This window comes from Anguilla rostrata, chromosome 13 (assembly GCF_018555375.3).
Source record: "Anguilla rostrata isolate EN2019 chromosome 13, ASM1855537v3, whole genome shotgun sequence".
NCBI lineage: Eukaryota > Metazoa > Chordata > Actinopteri > Anguilliformes > Anguillidae > Anguilla > Anguilla rostrata.
The window spans coordinates 24,152,162-24,172,716 of record NC_057945.1 but is presented as its reverse complement, the minus strand read 5'-3'; the positions used below and the strand labels follow the sequence as shown (position 1 = coordinate 24,172,716).

Below are 20,555 nucleotides of genomic sequence, written 5' to 3'. Positions count from 1 at the left end.
ATTCTTGCCTGTAAACAATGTTGTAATAAAGTATTAAAGATTTCATATAACCTAAGACAACACAGTGACAATAAAAGCCATGTAAGCAAACCAGAGGTTTTTTATTAGTATGGTACATTTTAAGAGTCATAGAGACTATGGACAGACATGGGTTAATGTAACAGTAACAGACTATGCACAGTGAAAAATGAATAGGCCAGCCAGTCTGATGCTGGCCTCAACAAACTACTGACAAGAATCCTTGGGGCCTGGGAAGGTCTGTGCACTTTTTTCTGACAATATTATTCTGTTGGCAGTTGAACAATGTGATGCACAAGGGCCAAAGCTATTTCTGTTCAAGTAATGATAGCCTCTATCTGTGCTGCAAATGATAACAGTGGCGAAAGGTCAGAAAATCCTGTCACTGTCATTCCTGGTTAAGCGGTAAATGAATGCAGGGCCATGGGGAGGAGGCTGAAGATGAAAGTGAGGAAGTGAGGGCTAAAGAGGAGGTGGAGGTGAGAAAGGCAGGGTTGTGTATGTGCATCTGGGGGGGGGGGGTCATTAGAGTTGAATTTGGAGGTTTTATATAGATGCAGGAGGGGGACAAGGTTGTCAGTAAAGTTGGAGGGACTGGAGGCTTTCATGGGGTTGACAGAGTAAATTGATTGGCACAGTAAACATATGCACCCAGAAAAAAAAATGGCTGGGACACTATTAGAAGAACGTGCACACAGTGGTGTCCGTTACATTCCTCCTAAAGGTCAGAGGGAATGGTGCCCCTCCCTCCATCCTACACTGCACAGCTGCTCGCACAAAACAGGGTGCTGCAGCATGGGGTGACAAAATTACCACACCATACATCCCCTCGCCCACCCCCACAAAAACACACTCCCGCTTTGTAGAAAATATTATGGAAGAGAAGAAAGGTAGACTCCAAAAATAAATAAGCTTGCACTTGCTACAGTTCTAAGGTTCCCTTGTCTTCTTGTTCTTCTTCAGTTATTATTTGCCTTCTCAGCACCTGTCAGCACAACACCCAAGTGGCACTGAAGGTCTGAAATTTAATATAAGAAAGACTATATTCACAGAACAGAATGCAGGTCTTACCATAGCTGTCAGTTCCCTATTTTATTGTGATGTAATGCAGTCACACTGTGTAAGGGGCACTACACATCTAGATCTACATTGTTCAAATTGCCCAAATGAACGAAACAAGATGGACGGATAAGCCATAACTCTTGATACCAGATATAAAAAGCCATTCAAGCATCATAAAAATGCTATTCAAACCTGGAAAAAATGCGTAATTAAGGGCTGAATGAGTTGAATGCATTATCATCATCTTACTCTTCAGGACGTGTTTTCATAATTTACTATCCAAAATGAATGTAAGCAATATGAACTACATTTTCAGCTGGACTTTAGTTTGGCAGTGCCTGTCATAGTCAGCTGGATGTTTAGTGGGCTTCAGAATTATTATTCGAACATAATGGCACAAAGACCTGAGAAGTGTCTGTTCTGACTTCCTCTGGCTGCATAGTTATGAAATAGAGAAATCATGTTCAAACAACACCAGGATGCATGCAAAATGAATCCCACTGAGGACTGACATGTCAACAAATTGTAAAACAGACAGTGCCTGTTTGTAAGAAATAGACTTCTGTCTCTGCATTTAACAAATGTAATTGAAGGACAACATAACACAAAAAGCAGAAGCTCTGTCTGGTTATTGTTTAGTGTTATTATTATATCAAATTAGGTTATTTAGCAGACACTCTTACCCAGAGTGACTTATAGTGTAGAACATAAACATTTTTATCTGATTTACATGAATAATAGTACCAGACCTGGCAAACAATATTCCCAGACCAGTGAGCATATGTAACACAAGTTTTAATTGCTTAGGACAGAAACTCCCTCAGCCAGTGTAATTGAACCAAAAAGTTGCAAAAGGCTGATGCATTTTGAAGGTGAAGTCCTTCATCAGGGCATGGCAAGTGCATGGGTGAGAGTACAGAAACTCAGAAACATGATGTCAGAGGATACTGTCTTGCACTGTCCCCAGTCAAGCACACACAGAAACGGAGCCAGAGGACACTTCATGTGCAGTTTGTGCAGATTTTCGGTGCCTGATTGATCTGAGAGGCTCGCTTGAAATCCTGCCAACTGAAATCCCCTCCTCCCCAGGCAAAGCTACAGCCAATTATGCACCCTGATGGGCTGCTGGCCATAGTTTGGATATGACACCAGCCCATGAGGCTCACCTACCCAGTAGAAAAATGCCTTAACAGGACGAGCCACCCAATGGCCCCCATTTCACCTTGAAGCAATACACTCTTCAACCATGTCTAGTTCTGTTTGGCCACTGTGAGTGTGAAAAAGACAATAAAACTTTAGACCCAAGCTATGGTGCAAAATCTCCAGAATTTTTTAATTCCTGAAAAACTGACCATAAGACAACATTTACAGTAAAATACAAATGATGACAAACATGATAATTTTTCAGACCTGATTTAGTATAGAGAGTGCTGGTACCCTATTCCTTTCTCTTTATACCTTAAGATATATTTTAACTTCATTTTCATGGATAGGAGAAAAACATTAACGTATTGATCTACGTGCTTGTTTGAGTAAGCATGAAATTAATACCAGCACAACAAAACCACATACATACATGTGTACCCTTGCTTACATATGCACTCACCCACACAAACACACACACACACACACACTAGAACAAAAGAAGGATCATGCACGAGAGGCAAAGCATTTCAGTCGTAAAGACAAATAATTTAATCTTCAAATCCATCTTCAGCAACTGAAGTAAAAGCTTACCATTGCACTCAACCTTTTCCTGATTCCTGATCCTTAATCCAAACTACCTCCCCTGGTAATTATTTTCTGCTCACCCAGCCCTTCATGATACCCCTGTCTCTGCTTTGGCTCTAGTCTCTCATTGACTGTTACATACAGTGCTGCCCCCCTTCCCTCCCGCCGCTGCCTTCTTGCGTCTCTTGTTGAGTAGAGGGTTGCTGGAGGTGTCCAAGTCTTTGATTTTCACCTGGTCGTAGTCCACACGCATGGTGGCTAGTGCACTGGTCATCTCCTCCTGAGGGAAATACCACACATGCAGGACTATGAGCATGAGAGAGCTGACTTCGTATGTTAGAGGGAATGTGAAGCAAGCGCGTCGTCCTGGCTGTAGGGTCCTGATCCTTCCAATGTAATTTGTATGTTAGTGGGAGCTTAGGAAAATTTAATGAAATCATATGCATACTGTGGGAAGGAGGTCCAATGTCCACTAGGGTTTATAAAAATAACGAATAGCGATGCATTTGCATTACAAAATTATTTTGAGAAAAAAAAGACAAAAAATGAATGGATGAGAAATAGTTGAACTGAAAGGACCACCTGGAATCAAATATAAATATCAATCTTCCTGTTCCTGAGTCTTTATGCTATTCTTCTCAAGCACACAAGGACATACTGGGCCTCATTCACAAAACTTTACTAAAATGATTCTTACTTTAGTTCTTAAAGATGTTCATACGAATAAACAATATGAGATTTATGACGTGTGCAGACCTGTTTTTGTACATATCCCAGGTGTATGAGATGATGAATGCCGGCTTTATGGATTTATGCACAATTCTGTTTATGTGAGTTGTATAAGGAAACAGCCATGAGCAAATACAGATAAGAAAAAAATGATGAATGCCAAAATGTTCTTGAAAATGTTCTTACAAGCAGTTAATGATCAAATGTGATTGTGCACATGCTTTGTGAATGTGGCCCATGTCCAGTATGTCAGTCCTGAATGATACTAACATGCAAAATTCTAGTAAACAAACAGTTGGTTTGCTGAGTAAGCAGTTATTCTACAGTTTGGCAACCTGCAATCAGAATTTTATTATCAAAAACATACTGTCTGCTCCCCTCAAGGGAACTGATAGTGTTACTGCAGGAATTTAATCTCAGATTGACCTCACATTTGAGGCCAACACATTAATTAGCCACTGGTTTCTAATCTGTCCAAGCTGTACAATGTAAGGAACACAGATTTTTACACAATTTAAATGTTTTGGTTTTGGTCATTTTAAATGGTCTGAATATTATACCTAAATGCAAGCACAATGAGAAGTTTTTACTCTTAGTAATAGTACCTCTTCAGGTCTTTTTTATAAAAAAAATCTAACCGTAACCCAAGTACTGAATATATTACCATAATGTTTTGAAAATGGACTTCCCCTGGTAACCAGAGGGTGTCAGTATTGCTCACCTTCACGTCATCCCACAGCTCTCTGTCCTCTCTCAGTACGCGGGTAGTGTGAAGTGGTGTTGGGGGGACCACCATTGATTGCTGCAGTGACAGCACAAACATATGCAGATACGCACACACACACACACACAAGGTTAGAATAAGTTCTGCGCAGCAAAAAACAGGATGTCTGGAATGAGGACAGCATAAGTTGGACTTACGTTGATCCAGGGGTGGTTCATGAATTGGGTGATGGTCATTCGCTCATTGGGGTCAGTTTTCAATAGCTGGTGGATCAGCTGTTTGGCTGCAAAGGTGGAATGTATCAAAGAGATCAAATGTCAATGGCACAACTACCTCAAAGTAAGCTTTTAATGTTATCCAAAATGTTCAGCAAACACAGTCAACGGGTTGGTTTATAATTTAAAATTGTCCCTTACATGAACAGGCAGCTGTGTGGGAGTGGTGAGGGGAGGGTGGTGGTGAGCTGGATATTAATTACAGTTTTATATGGAGAAAGATTCTTTACAATGGGGACAAGAGGTGGTTTCAGTACAACTCCAGATAAAAGTCACCTTCAATGCTCAACATATCTATCCAGACCCCAGTACAAGTTTTGTTAAAATAAAGCATGCATATATATATATATATATATATATATATATATATATATATATATATATATACATATTTATTTGAGGTACTGTAAACCCTCTCCCCTAGTGAATCCACAGATTCTGCCAGGATATCTATGGTATATACCAGCTGCTCTGTATCCCCATTCGTGCCCTGTACACCATGTCTAAAATATGGGCTTAGAGGAGGTCAATACTTTATTTTTAAATTACACCCTAACCTTAAATCAGCCAACCAAATGAAAGTTTACTGTTCTTGATAAATCCAGTAAGAGTCTGCAAAGCTCTCATACAAAGCATTTAGTGGCTGTGGCCTCACAAACAAGTCCATAGCATATTCACATAAAAAACTGTGAAAATCACATTTATTTTTTACAGATCATGTGCTTTCACAGATGTGACTGAGAAATTGATGTGTCATTTATTGAAACACATAAATGCACACACGCACACACACACATGCGCACACACACACACACACGCAGGCACATGCACACATACACACGTACACCAAATTACAGGGGATGAATGTGATGAGTGACAGGGCCAGTTTTGCACCAGGGCACCTTCTATCCATAATCTCCCGTGATCCCCCTGTTCTGCCACCCCATTCTCACCTTCCTCGGACACGTCGGCCCACTCAGGTTTGGGGAACTCGTACTGGCCCATCCGAATGCGCCGCTTCATCCCCGGCGAGATCGCCTGGCCCGTGTTGGAGTAGAACGGGGGGAAGCCACACAGCCTGTAGATGGAGCCAAAGAGGACTCATATACACAAATAAGTCCATTTCCCTAATTTCTTAACACGAAAAAGAAGACACCCCAAAGGAGAACTAGTTAAATCCACAGGCTGTAAAAAGGAAAACTCCAACTTTTGTGAAAGAGTCCTTCTCCATGCACATGCACACACACATGCTCTGTCCTCTCAAACGTGTTTGTATGTATAGTGTGTCTGTGTCTGCTGTATGTAAGCCAGCATGCGCGTGTGTGTGAGTGGACATGTGACACAGACGTGTGGAGAAACATTTCATGACAATTATTCTCTCTATACTCACAGGATGTACATGATCACGCCTAGAGACCACATGTCACATGACTTGTCATACTTCTCTGGGCCCAGCACCTCCGGAGCTGACAGATACACAGGCAGTTGCACAATGAAATACCACACACCATATTGACCTGCCACATCTACCACGTACAGAACACAGAAGTCAAACTTTGGCCTGTTGTCCCACTGGACGTATCTCTTTTGAAAATTCATTCACAAAATTCGAACAAATTAGCCTCTCCTTTTGGCCACCTCCTTAATGGTCCTCCCTGAACTCCCTTACCTGGGACACTCACCTACATAATAGGGTGTGTAGCAGGGCGTCTGTAGGGGGTTGTGTAGTGTGGTCTCCTTGGCAAAGCCAAAGTCTGTCAGCTTGAGAATGCCGTTGCTCTGCTTAGTGGTATAGAGCAGGTTCTCAGGCTGTGGGGAGACAGGCGTCAGGCTTGTGCGGTAACACCCTATCTCGCCCTCTCTATCCTGCATCGCTGCCCTGCTGCGGGCTGCACTGAGCCTCACTCACCTTGAGGTCCCTGTGAGCAATGTTAATGTTGTGGAGGTGCTCAATGGCCGTCCCGATGTGACGCATGATTTCTGATCCCTCTGTGGAGAGAGGACCGGGAGACAAAATGTCACAGAGCTCTTACTTAAACAAGACCATGAACACAACAAAAAGTAGAAAGTAGAAAGCCATTTAATACAGGCCACGGGAAACTATGGAATACAGAACACTGACATCCACCGAACAAAGAGTGTGGACAAACTTTCGATTACAGAACACAGGAAAGACAGAATACAGAAAATCATAGATTACAAAAATCTTTGGTGCACAGAACACCTGGATTAGAGACCACTCGGCTAAGACAAACATAACCCCATGGGACACAGACCTCTAAACTCTGAACTGAAACACTAGCAAGGCTTCCCAGAATGCTCAGCCTCTCTCCTTTCCTCCACTCCTCACCTCTCTCTGTGAAGGCCTGGTCTCCCCGAGCTTGAATCCGGCTGAAGAGCTCTCCCCCCTCCATACTGGAGTACAGACACAACAAATACTTCAAACACTTAGCTCAACCCCCTCCACACATCTATATACACAACTAACAATAATAAATTCAGATATAAATAGGACCATGTTTGGTCACTCATTATCATCATCAAATTTGCTGACACAAAAATACCAAGGATGTACAAATTGGAGATACAATCAGAAAAGTTGTTTATGACAAAGCAATAAAAGATGAAGGGAAAAATAAGAGATAAAATATAAGAAAAGTTAAGTGCATAGCCAGGATAAATATTTCCATTCTCCTACACACTGCCCTTAACCAACTCACTCACAGTTACACCGAAAAGGCAGTGGGCAGTGTGATGAACACACTTCCTTTATCTGTGCAATGCTCATTTCCTGTTTTTTTATTCAGAAACCAACCCTATCAGAGAGAGAGAAAGAGAGAGAGAGAGATCGAGAGCGAAATAGAGAGCAAGAGAGAGAGAGAGAGAGAGAGAGAGAGAGATCGAGAGGGAAATAGAGAGCGAGGGAGAGAAAGAGAGAGAGAGAGAGAGAGATCGAGAGGGAAATAGAGAGTGAGGGAGAGAGAGAGAGAGAGAGAGAGAGAGATTGAGAGGGAAATAGAGAGCAAGGGAGAGAAAGAGAGAGAGAGAGAGATCGAGAGGGAAATAGAGAGCGAGGGAGAGAAAGAGAGAGAGAGAGAGTGCTGTTGTGTGCTTGTGTTTGTGCGCTCAGAACATTCTTTTTCTACATGCACTAAAGTGTGTTCTATGTGACATCTATGGGCTGGCTGGCCCAGAGGTGAAATAATGTAGGTCAGGGGCAGGAAGCATGTGAATATGTGAGACTCACTTCACAACAAAAACCAGTGACTCAGCTTTCTGTACTGGTACAGTGACGTGGGTCCGTTTAAATGAGAAATACTACAGCCTGTCTGGCTATTTCTCATTCAAGATGATGACAGCTAACTTTCCATCACAGGAAAGATGATTCGACCTTGTGTGGTTAAGGTTTCCCTGACAGTGAAGGGCAATACAGTCTGCGCACCCATTTTCTCTCGAATAGAGGTGATAATTACAACTCCTGAGGCTGGCGTGGCTGAGACACAGTCATAAGTATCTCAGGGCCATTTTACCCTTTCTGCAGTTTTTGATTATGTGTAGCTTCTATGCTTCTGCACACCCCACAGTTTCCACTCAATGTAATGATTACAGGACTGGATGAACGGGGAGAAGGACGGGTGTGGAGCGGAATATGTGTGCCAGTGGAAATGAGAACGCTGGTGAATAATGGTGGATGTGGTTTGTGGAGTTTCTGACTGACTGAGTTCAGCCAGTAAAAACTGGCCGAGTGAGAGTCAGTTCCACTCTTTGATTTCCACATGTTGTTCCACGGGGAACACTTCTGATTATATATAAGTACATAACGTAAAAAAATTTCAAACTGAAAATGTAAATTTAAATGTTTTAAACGTTTCCAAGATAAGACAACGACACTCTGGTGTTGGGTTTGCTGAAATATGTATTCTAAACAAGTGAGTGTGGCATGCTGGGATAGGGAGTTCGGGACGCACCATTCCATAATGATGAGAAGGCATTTCTTCCCCTGATGCATATTCTCATAGAGGCTGAGGATCTTAACTATGTAGGGCCCCCCAGAAACCTGCCAGTGAAGCTCAACCTCCCGCCGTGCTTTAGGGTTGTCATATAAAATCTGCAGAGTGGAGAGAAAGAGAATAGTCAGTACGTAAACCTACAGAATAACATTAAGTGCCATGGTAGGTCTAATTAGGAGAATGAGAGTGTCATGCTTTAAACAGAAAATGTGTTTGTGAGTGTAAGACGTAGCATCGTTAGGGCTGGATGTCCCATACTAAGTGGTCAGAACATGATCCTGTGACTTCCTCCTGCTTGATGGTGGAATGTAAGAAAGGTCAACAGGCAGGATTCATTCTGTATAGCCATCCACCAACATGTTATCAGGAATTCACCAAGAAAAAATGACTTCAGCCACATAACCAAGTAAACAAGAAAGCAAATGACCAAATTAACCCTCAAATTAATTAACCTTAAATTTCACACCCATTAGGACATTCTTCCACTTCCTCCATATTCTCACTCTCTCTCACACCCTTTCTCTCTCTCTCTCTCACGGCACATTCCCTGCCTTGGAATAGAAGCAGGTCTTCAACATAGCGCACATCTTCCGTCACCCAGTATTTTAAGCAACTGACAGCAGCCTGTGGGACAGCTGTTTACACAGCCAGGGCAGTCCTGAAACCTCAGATTAGGGAAGTTATTCCTTCACATCCCTAGGGAAAAGGGAGGGATGTCACCCTCAATCCTAAAGCCATCTGTGAATTTTACTATTTTGTGGAAAATTCTCAGTAATGACTGACTAACGTGCACCATAACCAAGAACATCAGAGAAAATGGATGAAAAAATATATGGAGTGTTCATGCGCTACCATCTCTTAATATTTAGAGCTGACTATAGTGTTCTGCCTAGTGTTTTACATGACAGTGCAGTATTTTTAAATGATAGAGATGTGAAAACAGTCTACAGTTTGCATATTATCATAAGAAGCATGTAGTGTATGAAAGGCAATGACAGAACACTTACTCTGTTAGTCATTGTACTGTCAAGGGTCACTGAGCGAGCATAACAAAGTCAATTTGACTGTAAACACAGTGGCAGAGTGAGTGAAGGAGAGAAAATATTACACAAACAGAAGTCAGGACAGATTGCGTGTTTATACACTTCCAGTCCATAGATGGACTCAATAGTAAGGACAGCCATGGAGACACACCAGGCCCTGGGAGACCAGGGAACTGCAGGATCGATGGGGCAGAGTGACTTAAAAAAGGCAAAAAGCCTCTGTGTTGCCCCACAGTACCTCCTCCAAGTGAAATAGACCAAATAACAGACCCCATATTTTTCACCCACACCACCGGCCCTAGCCTCTCAGAGGTGACTGACGGGGAAGGCAGTAAAAAGCATGGATTTATTGAGTCAGTGGGGCTCATTAGAGCTATTGGGACTGACAGGGGACAGGGTCAAGGTATCTACATCTCTGGAGAAAAAAATGGGGTTTATTCCCAAGAATTAAAACCACAGTAAGGAGAAATACAAGGCATTGCATTCTGGGTATGAAAATTCTGCATATAAGGAGGGACACCAGTACTGCATGGATCTAAATTGCAGAGTAGGCCCTATAGGCCATAAATAACACCATATGTAATGCTCACACATTCATAAATATATACAAAAGGTGTTATTCTTATTGAAACAAACATACTCCAGTGCACAAAGGAATAAGTTATTCATTTGTAGTTCTTTGTTTACCTACTTTATCATTTACATTTTTAGTTAGACATTTCTGACTGATTAACTTATCCTACCAGCTTTCCAAACACAGAGATCAGAGTTTGTGCTTGTTCTGCATACATCCTTCACAAGCTGTCCAACTTAAATCATGCCACTCAGAACACAGCCTGCACAATGCTCTCTAAACACAGTCCACAGTCCACACAGGACATAGTCCACACAGTGCTCTCTGAACACAGTCTACAGTCCACACAGTACACAACCTGCACAATGCTCTCTAAACACAGTCTACAGTCCACACAGGACACAGCATGCACAATTCACTCTGAACACAGTCTACAGTCCATACAAAACAGCCTGCATGGTACATGCATGCAGTCAGTCCAAATAAAATCCAGTATAAATAGTGTGAATAGAACACAAAGCCAGTCCATGTACAAGGCTGCCCACGCCTAGGCACAGGCAGCCCTTTGGATCTAAATGTAGCACCTGGATGCAGCCATTGGGAGACACATAGAAAATAAAAACCAGAGTAACAAAATTGCAGGAGAAGGATGGCTTGTCTCTAGTTCCACAGAGAGGATTGAACCACCACTCTTACCCTTCCCCAACCTCCCTTAATAGAAAGAAAATACAGCACATCACAGAGCAACACATTAAAATGAACACATCTGTATTATACCCACACTGCTGCAGTGAATCAGGGCTTACTGTGGTTTCAGTAATACAGGCATACATAAGATTATTATTATAAGCACTCGAAAGAGAAAGCAAGGAATCATACACAGGACAACACAAAATAGGAAGAAAATTAGAATTAAGAATACCACCCTGCAATAAACCATGTGCCAGGCCACCCACCTCACATGCACATCAACCACCACACCCAACCACACCTGGTCAAATTACAGTCTCTCCAGCAGGAGTTCTGAAAAGCACAACATAAAGCTTTACTGCTGCACCCTACACACACAATCTGAGAAAGAGCCTTTCACAGGTCCTGGTTATTAAACAAAAAACCTGTCTGTCTGTCGCCTGATTTATTTTATTTTGTTCCTTATTTTGTCTCCCAATGTGGAATACCCAGTCATATACACAGGCTTCCCTCAGTGCTGAAACGTCTGTCACGTCTGCAGAGCGCTGACAAGCGCACATCTCCTCTGAAAGAGGAGCTGCCGGCTGCAACGTCTGAGCCATCTGAGTCAACGACCTACCTACATTACATCAGAAAAATGCCCACCATGCTCAGCTAGCGCAGACAGACGACTTGTGCTCGATCAACCATATGCATATGCAATGAGCTGTGGAATACCTTCTTAAAGCCTTCCCTCCCAGGGTAAGGCTATAGCCGATCGTGTGCCACCCTATGGAACTGCCAGCCGCAGACCACAATACATCACTACGCTGAGAACTTGAGCTTTAACAGGAGTCAACCGGATGGCTACCTAATGTTCTTTTGCTTTTCCTCTTCAGGTCTATCACTGCCTTCTTTGCTCTATCAACCTTGTGCTCATCCTTACGCAATGACAGTAATTACCAGCTACAATGACCAGAAGTTGTATGTGGCATTTAAGATGCTGGAAATGTGTCATTATTTATGAAAAGAGAAATCTAATCAGTCAATCTTTTGATTGCAACTCATAAAGTAATTAATCTCTTATGACTCCATAGTGGAATTTCAACTTGGGCAATAATTCAGTAAACCGACACTACAACTATTAGTGTGTATACTAAGTTATTGTCCCAACATATTGTACTGGAAAATGATTGATTATGTTTTTATGTGATTTTATTGTGCCTGAGCTGAGACCACGGTACAACTTTGGCTGGACAATAAAGCTTCCACTGTATTCTATTGTCAAATTCTACAGAATCAATTCAATACACTTAAATATCATTTCCAGGCACTGCAATGACACAAAGCCTACACCTGTTTGGTGCAGGGCCCTGAGTCGGGCTGGAGAAGAGCCAGGTGTAAATCCAGCTCTCGGCGGTTGTGTGATGACAGCTTTCCACTGCGTACCCGGAAAGACATGCGTCACATTACCGGCTACTCTTGGAGACACAATTCCGAGCTCCGTGAGTAACACTCCACCTACCAGAAACCCGAATCCTGGGCCCAACTCTGCTGGGTAACTGATACGTGCAAGCAGCACGAACACCCACGTAAAAATACACTCACACACATATACACTCAAACAGACACACACACTCAAACACACACACACACACACACACACGCGCGCAAGCACATTCTTTTCCTACCGCTACATGAGCACTAGGCATAAAATCACACAGGTTGGAACGCTAAACGAATTCCCCTACGGGTCAGTCACCCATATCATTTGTCTGGTTACAAGACCAAGCCCCCACACACCCACTTTTAGCCCCAGTGGGGCAGAGGTAGACATTACCAACAGAGGCCACAGTGAGTGCCACCCAAAGAGTAGTAAATAAACAACAGCTTCTGATACCTTCTGAACTATGGCTGTATATATTTATGTTTAATTCAAGGCTTGATCAAATCAGGTTATCTGTTAATATGGGTACATACACTTAGCCATAAGACTAAGCTCTGCTTTGTCAGCCACAATGGTAGCATGCACTAAAGTGATCTTGCATTGCCTGTGTCAGCGCTGGCAATTAAATGTGCTGAATGAATAAGATGAATTTTTATCTTAAACCCTTCGCAGGTGGCAAGCGGATTAATGGAGGAAACAGTCTCATCTGCCTGGAATGGGCGATCTGCACTGAGTGAAGAACAGTGCCCAGAGCCATTAGAGACCTCTGAGGACACGTCCCCTGGGTGATTCCCTCAGGTCACTGAGGAACAGGTCTCACTGTAAACTAATCAGACGGCCGGCTGAGCCATTGTGTGGCTGATGAGCACTGGATTCAATTGCCCACAGTGAATAGCACAATTCGTTTTACCATTTTCCCACCCTCCTTTTTGTCATTTGTGTAAACGGGACTCAAAAAGGCTTCGGCAGAACCATTGGCCGTTTTATTGTACTGCTCTTTTTATGCAGAATAAAGCACAAAGAGAAAATCTAAAAGAAGAGAAAAGCATTTTTTTCATTGGGGCACATCCACCTTCTTATCTTATATAGATTTTTTTGGATTCACACCCAGTTTGTTTTGTTTGGTAAATTATTTTTTAAAACTTGTTTATCCGCAGAGGACCGCCTCCATTTTTTGTAAATGGACCTGAACAAAGACTCTTCTACGTGACTTCTCCTTTGTGCAGAAGATGGCTGGCATGAATCGTAGGTACCGCAGATGCCCTGTGATAACGAGATGGTCAGTTCCTCTGTTTCTTCTATTCTCTCTACTAGGCAGGGTAATTTAAGACACACTACTTTTATTCTCAACTGAATGAAATAACATATCACAGAATTCGTTTCGTTCTTCGTGTACAATATGATTACAGGGCCTTTTAAAAGCATTTAGCAACAGGCTACATGTCAAGAAGTTATACTTAAAGTGCTGATTAATTAACATGAAGATGAAAGTGCATATGTGCGGCATGGCACAGGACAAACACAAATATAGCCTAACCCTAATCAAATAACCAAGTCTGCACCGCAGCGGACCCTAATTCCATCAATCCAAGTTGTCACATCACCATGCCAGGGTTACATTCAGCTTTCACACGTCCCCATCACGTTTCATCAAAGAAAGGCATTTAAGCTGCTTGTGTGTGATGGTTGCCTGGGAGACGTGAGGCACACACATGCTGCTGGGACACAGGGACAGGTGATGGTGACACCACAAAGCTCTGCTTGTGAGAGGTTACATGTAAGCTAACGGCTAAAGCTATCAGTCATCACTGATGGTAGATGTGTCTTTAACAACCATAGAAAAACAGCTTCCTAGAAAAAAACATTGTTTTTTCTCTCCCTGGGTTAACAGAGAGAGAGCGAGAGAGACTAACAATGTTCTGAAGGTCAAAGTTCCCTACTTTATCGGGTTTGCCTTTGGCACAGTTTCTGGTCCTTGAAGACAGAAAGGCGCTTTTGAACAGGCAATAATAATGATATAATCAATGAAATACTAAACATGTACACAGAAACACACATCTTGGGCACCCTATGGTGACGATGGAGATGTGCCAGGCTGTACCTTCAGGGCACACTTCTCCCCGGTTTTCTTGTTGTAGCATTCCAGCACTTTTCCATTGATGCCCAAGCCAAGTACTTGACTGGAGATCTTGTAGTCGTCCGTCACCGCATTACGCTTGAAGTCCGGCTTGGCGACGCAGGGCAGCGGAAAGTGACTGGGGCTGCTGTCTCTGTCCGTGCTGTGCTCTGCGCTGTCACTCGCTGCCTGTTGACACTCGGATTTCTCCTTGGGAGCTTCGGATTCTTTCTCCTTACCGTTACCATTGTGGTGCATGTTCGCCCTGGTCCTTAATATCACCGCGTCAGCAGCAAACTGTATTCCAACGATTAAAAATGAGTAGGCTCGAGGAAAGCTTGTAAAGTAACTGCCAGTCGTGGAAAAAATTAAACCACACGAGTAATGACTGTTAAAACAATCCAGTGCGCTCGTTCGATGGCCGAACAGTTTCTCTTTCTTGCTCAATCTCCGCACCGCCTTTAACTGGCAACAATAATTTAAGTTGGTGGTTCCTGGTTCTTTCCTATGCATAAATGAAGATTCTTTATATGTTGGTGAGGTGAAAGGCACACTTAATCTTTCATTTCACATCATACAGTCATGTATTGAATAGTCTACAGCGTAGTAACGATTAAACGATTTCTTTATAGGCTATAACTATAAAGAAAGGTCTATAACTATTTAAAAGATTGCTATAATTAGAAAAGTTTCACTTTTAAAACGTATGTACGTTTACCAAAAATATCAATTTGTACGTTCCCTACAAAAACTATTCATACCTGTGACTGAACAACGTTTAATCATCCAAATAGTTACAAAGTACATTACTTTAATTGCTTGAATTCTCCTTTACGGAATGCTCAACGGTATCAGTCCATTCGTTGAAATGATCAATTAAAATCCACCAACGACATGTCCTGGGGCAAAAACATAAATACTGCTATTTTAAAAATCGCCTATATCGAGGTGACAGGACTTCAGTCTGAAACGTTGTCCCTTCTTGATTTAGCTAATTGCAGTCCCTTTCGGAGGAACTCCGTCGTTACGTAAACGGTACTACTCCGCTCGAGTCAAATTTATAGCGGTCGTCTTAAAGGAGCAGTGTAGCATGCAACCCAAGGAAACCAAAGAACCTCAGTATCACACCTTTTCCTCCACCTCGACTCACTGAAACATGGTTCAGAGGTTAAAATAGCTGGAAAAGAAGAAACGTATCTTCTGTGATTTCATATTATGGTTTGCCATGAGCAGGACAAGAAATGCTCAGTTATCGCGTTAAGGATACTGTAAAATGTATGTAGCATCATTTGAATTGCATCGGAAAGAGGTTTCTAAATCACTTATTATGGGGACATATCTTCTGTGTTGCAGTCTTGGTTGCATGAGGAGAAAGAATCATACTTGCCAATAACAGCACTTTGAAAGTATTCATCTTTGAACTATTGCTGGAAAAATAGTGAACACTCCATACTCAAATATCGAGCCACTTTGAGTGAGGAGATAAAAGTCATAGGAATGGAGAGCAAGCAGTGATGGTTTATCGTTTATACACATCAGTCCCAATGCGCATTCTACTGCAGGTCATGCAAGTGATAGAGACATTAATGTAGTGGTCTTAATTAAAGCACAAATGAAGCTAATAGGTGTGTGTGTGGTTTTATCACAACATCCAATTCCCCATCTCCTCTGGGCGGTATGTCATGATTGTGTTTTGCACCATGAGTTATGGCATTTGTAAGTGTAGCACAGATGATCCATGGGATGTGAGGGTGTGTGATGTCGTGCTGCCCTAGTGGCGATGCCAAGGACATTCACGGCAGAAATGGCACTTTCCCACTCTCCAGAGGCTGAGGAGTTGCAAGTCAATAGATGTGATTCGGCTACCAGAGTATGGAGCACAAGAGGAAAAGAGGTGCAGCAGATACTGTGTCACATCAGAGGCAACCGCGGGAAATCCACGCATAAAAGCCCCTTGGCAATGCGCCCGCAGGACCGACAGTAGGCTACACTTACGATCGAGACGCTTGCCAACTGCACTGAGTCCACGTAGCACATTCACGACTGACCACGTCTGTAACACAGAGACGTAAAGTGACCGCTAGTAGCATCCTGCCCATTAGCACATTTGAACTCCTGCTGAGGATTTCTCACTCAGGTACAGCAAAATATATGGAGGCGAACTACCATTTAATCTAGCAAACTGGCAAAACAAGTTCAAAGCTCTGGGTCAGATTTTCAGTGTTGACCATGCACTGTTCCCTGGTTCTCTCTTAGGACACTCCTGATGGTGTTCAGTGAATGAAAAGGAACATCTCACGCCTGTGGTAAACATGCCACAAAGCTGCCTCAATCCCAGAATAACGCCTGAGGACGGATGGTGATGCCCCTGCAAGTGACAGACGTGCACTTGAATCCAAAAACACAGACAGACCCATAGCAAATGATCACTATCTCTTCATTCCCTACAACCACAAAATTCATCACTGTGACAAATGTTTTATAAGAAAACAAAAAAAAAACATCAAGCATAAATTAAACAATTTTAACATGTTTTGAAAACAAAACATTTCAAAAACTTTCTGACAAAATATTATACCTTTCTAACTAAATATTATACCTTTCCAGCAAAATATTACAACTTTCTAAAACACCAGTTCAAAATATTGAAACCCAGCACTAATGCTTTCCTTCTAGAAGGCTGTGCACGTGTGTGTGTGCTTGAGTGCGCACTTGTGTGTGTGTGTGCGAGTGCGCGCATGTGCACGTGTGTGTCTAGTAGTCCAGGGCACAGATCAGTGCCACGCCCTGTTTGATCCAGTGCCTCTGGGTACGGTCAGTGGGCAGCTCCACAGCGATGACATAGTTGGTGGAATGACCCGTGGTAGACAGAGTTCCTGTGGAATAAACATAGTGGTAGTGAGCTACTCTCCTGCCTCTCTCATCATTTCTGTGTGTGCGTGTATGTGTGAGAAAATGTGTGTGTGTGTGTGTGCGTGTGACACTGCGTGTATGTGTTGCGAGAGGAGCACTTTTCTCAGCGAGCAGCTTTGCCACCACACTGGATGACAGAAACAGACTGCAGAAATGCGGCAGACTCTTGGGTTAACTACAGCACACGCACATCAGGCCGGTATTACAGCAGCTCTGTGGCTGTCTTTAGCAGGTGACTCACAGCACATCAGTCAAAACTTCTCTGTGCCAAAGACTCTCTCCTTTCCCCTCGGCCCTCTGCCCATGCTCCCCAAATATGTGTTAATGTAGGGGTGTACAGTGCTCAGAGGCATACGGTGTGCCGTTGATAGGGGAATGCATAAAAAGAGGTGTCTGGAGTGGTGTGTATTTGGTTTTGTACAGAACTGATTATATGGGAGCAGACAGTAAGTGCGCTTTCACAGCGTGATTTCTATGAGGGGTAGCACAGTGCAGTGTTTCCAGGGCGTTGTAAAATTGGGTAAAACGTAATGACAGGTGTTGGGTGGGGAAGCATTGCTGACCTGCGCGGGTGAGGGTCTTGTAGATGGGGCAGACGTACACCCCGGAGAGGGGCGGCTTGCGGTTGGGCTCGGGCACCATCCAGATGACGCCCATCTCGGTGTAGAGCTCCTTGGGCCGCGACTCGGTCAGGCAGGCCGCCTGGGCGTCCCAGCGCGCACCCTCCAGGAACAGCCCGTGGATGTAGCAGCCCATGTCCGGCCGCTCCCTCAGCTCCTTGGCCGACTCCTTCATAACCTGCATGGGGGGCACACGGCACATCAGGGCAGTGGCCTGGCACTGCCAAGCCTGTCCTCCCACACTCAGCTGCTTTAGACGGGGAGAACACGGGAAAGCCCTTTTCATCATTACTAAAACTGCAACTACTGGCCTATTTTTGTGAGATATGTTTTATACATAAATCAATTGACCTCTTACCAGTGAGGTTAAAATAGGAGGCTGTTCAAAATAATCCAGTAACCACATTCCTGATAGATCCACAGTAAAGGTTTTTCAGTTATGATGAGGCTAGAGACTGATGTTTAAATAGTAGGAAGTGCTGATGTAAACTTCCTATACAGTCTAACACGTGAGCGGTAATGGTGTACAGAGAGGAGCCGTGGAGACTGAGAGTTCCCTGGCCTCACCTTGAAGTCGAAGCCGATGGTGTCGATGGAGAGGACGGAGCGGCGGGCGAAGTTCTGCAGGGTGCCGGTCAGGAAGGCCTGCGGGAAGAAGAAGCCGCTGATCCAGAAGACGGCCGGGATGCCGTCCGAGATCCAGGCCTGCACAAAGCTGATCCTCTGCAGCAGGTCCATCACCCAGGAGGACAGCGGCTTCAGGGACGGGTACGCCTGGAAGGAGGGGAGAGAGAGAAGGAGTCAGTGCGCCATGCAGTCAGTCACAACGCACCACAGAGAATATCCCTTCAGTCTTCAGTGTTATAAAATAAAAAAGACACGTTAGTTAGTGGAGTTAGTGGGTCTTGTGATAAATGGGGCCCAGGACTCAAGCTGGCTTTACAGAAATGTGGCCACAAACAGGGGATGAGGGTAAGTGAAATAGTTTGGAATAAACTGAAAGGACAGAGCTAGGAAAGAGGAGACGAGTAGCCCCCTATGTAAATGTAATGTTATGTTTTATGCAACCACTGTACACTAAACAATTGACCATTTAAATCTGAGTCAGGACCTTTTGATAAAATTACTGTGGGAAAATGAGAAGGGAATTAATGCATTAACAAGCTACTATTTATGAAATTTTAACATCCACCTACTACAAGAACCGTCTACATCTCCTTTTTTAAATAATCCTGAATCCTGACTGCTTACTGAGTCACTCTCAAGAGGCATCAGACTGTACAGAGACTGTGAAGTTTTTTATAGGGTTGACACCTAAATCAGTAAATCAGTAACATTTAATAGTAATTGTAATGCTTTGATGAGTAAAAATGCACATAAATAAAGAAACCTGTGCAGTGTAAGCAGGACGGGGTGAGTGTAAACCCTTACCTTGGAGTTCCACATGTCTGGCACGGTGTTGTTGAACAGGCTGTTAGCCATCAGCTCCAGCTCTGAAGACATCACCACTAAACCCTTCAGGGCCTTTACCAGATCACTGAGGCTCTGTGATATCACAACTAGCAGTCTATTATACCTGAGGGAGGAAGGGAAGGACAGAAAGCATCACACAGAGAAAAACAACAGCACATTAATAATCATCAATATGGATGGCAGAATTATGACTGTTCATCACCAACAGTTGTCTTTAAGAAGCGGTTGTTTTCTAATCGCAGAGACCCCATCTCTAATATCCACAGGAAATCTTCTTTAAAGTGGGGAGTGAGTGAAGGAGGAAAAGTGGGGGAGGGAGGGATGGAGAGGGGAGGCCCTGTGTACCTGATGACCTCCTGGATCAGTACTGTGTTCATGGACTCTTCGTACAGGATGGGGTACTTCCTCATCACTTCCTCAATACTAATGGGCTCAGGAACCTTATCCTTGATGCCTGTAACAATCTCCTCTACGATCTGTAGAGGGCGACAGAGAGTGCACAATGCACACTTGACACAGCACACCGACGCGGCACCTTGCTGCCTGCAGTGTCTGAGGCATCTACGTACAGGGCTGTGGGCTTTTCTGAATTTTCTGTTTATTTTAGTTCCCTCATCTCCTCTTCTACTCTTAACACCCAAACAATGAGCGACCGTTCACCTGGGTTCACCTTTTGAATTGTGATATAGGGTATCTGTGTTTCTACACTATATGACCAAAAGTATCTGGACACCTCTTGGTCAGGTGCTGTTTTTTCAAGGTTTGGGCTAGGCCCCGTAGTTCCAGTGAAGGCAAATTGTAATGCTACAGCATAGTATGCTGTGTTGTGTTGTGTGATGGAATGATACTTATGATCTGTTGTCTTCTGTGGTAAGGTGTTGTTCTGTACCATTGTAAGATAGCCTGCTGTGATAATGCAGCGTTGTGTTGAGACTGTACCTCCTCCCGGCCTTTGCCACCGCTAGCTGCTGCTTTTGGCTGCAGCTTCACCACAGCCCCCAGCAAAGCAAATGTCTCATTCTGGGCAAAGCTGATGTTTGCATTGTCATGAAGACCGAAGATCTCAGGTGTATCGTTGATGGGCAGGCTGCGGATGTACTCCAGGTAGCCCTGCAGAACAAAAATGTACCCGACCGATCACTGATCCCAGT

General features: G+C 43.5%; 2 protein-coding genes across 4 annotated transcripts in view; both read right to left on the bottom strand.

Moving 5' to 3' along the window:
• Nucleotides 1-2,387: 2,387 nt before the first annotated feature.
• Nucleotides 2,388-15,431, bottom strand: mapkapk3 (MAPK activated protein kinase 3). The gene is made up of 10 exons (XM_064305356.1): nt 14,384-15,431; nt 8,508-8,647; nt 6,890-6,954; nt 6,449-6,528; nt 6,222-6,348; nt 5,930-6,005; nt 5,493-5,617; nt 4,462-4,547; nt 4,262-4,342; nt 2,388-3,091 (listed from the first exon to the last, which is right to left on the bottom strand). The coding sequence occupies exons 1-10, from the start codon at nt 14,909-14,911 to the stop codon at nt 2,936-2,938; spliced, it is 1,464 nt and encodes a 487-aa protein (XP_064161426.1). The 5' UTR covers nt 14,912-15,431; the 3' UTR covers nt 2,388-2,935.
• Nucleotides 15,432-16,550: 1,119 nt separating this feature from the next.
• dnah1 (dynein, axonemal, heavy chain 1) overlaps nt 16,551-20,555 on the bottom strand; it is a 41,537-nt gene continuing 37,532 nt past the window's right edge. For all 3 annotated transcript variants that reach the window (XM_064305438.1, XM_064305440.1, XM_064305439.1), the window contains 6 exons: nt 20,344-20,514; nt 19,750-19,880; nt 19,363-19,507; nt 18,499-18,705; nt 17,875-18,109; nt 16,551-17,274 (listed from right to left, as the gene is read on the bottom strand). In XM_064305438.1, the coding sequence (XP_064161508.1) occupies nt 17,153-17,274; nt 17,875-18,109; nt 18,499-18,705; nt 19,363-19,507; nt 19,750-19,880; nt 20,344-20,514 (1,011 nt within the window). In that variant the 3' untranslated portion in view covers nt 16,551-17,152. The remainder of the gene's footprint in view (nt 17,275-17,874; nt 18,110-18,498; nt 18,706-19,362; nt 19,508-19,749; nt 19,881-20,343; nt 20,515-20,555) is intronic.

What these genes read in the sequence shown, in the direction of transcription:
- mapkapk3 (XM_064305356.1), bottom strand. Translation starts at nt 14,911, where the DNA reads ATGCATAGGAAAGAACCAGGAACCACCAACTTAAATTATTGTTGCCAG. An exon ending in CTACACACCCTATTATGTAG is followed by an intron (nt 6,006 to 6,221) that starts GTGAGTGTCCCA and finishes TGTATCTGTCAG; the next exon opens with CTCCGGAGGTGCTGGGCCCA. An exon ending in AGCTGTGGGATGACGTGAAG is followed by an intron (nt 3,092 to 4,261) that starts GTGAGCAATACT and finishes TATTTCCCTCAG; the next exon opens with GAGGAGATGACCAGTGCACT.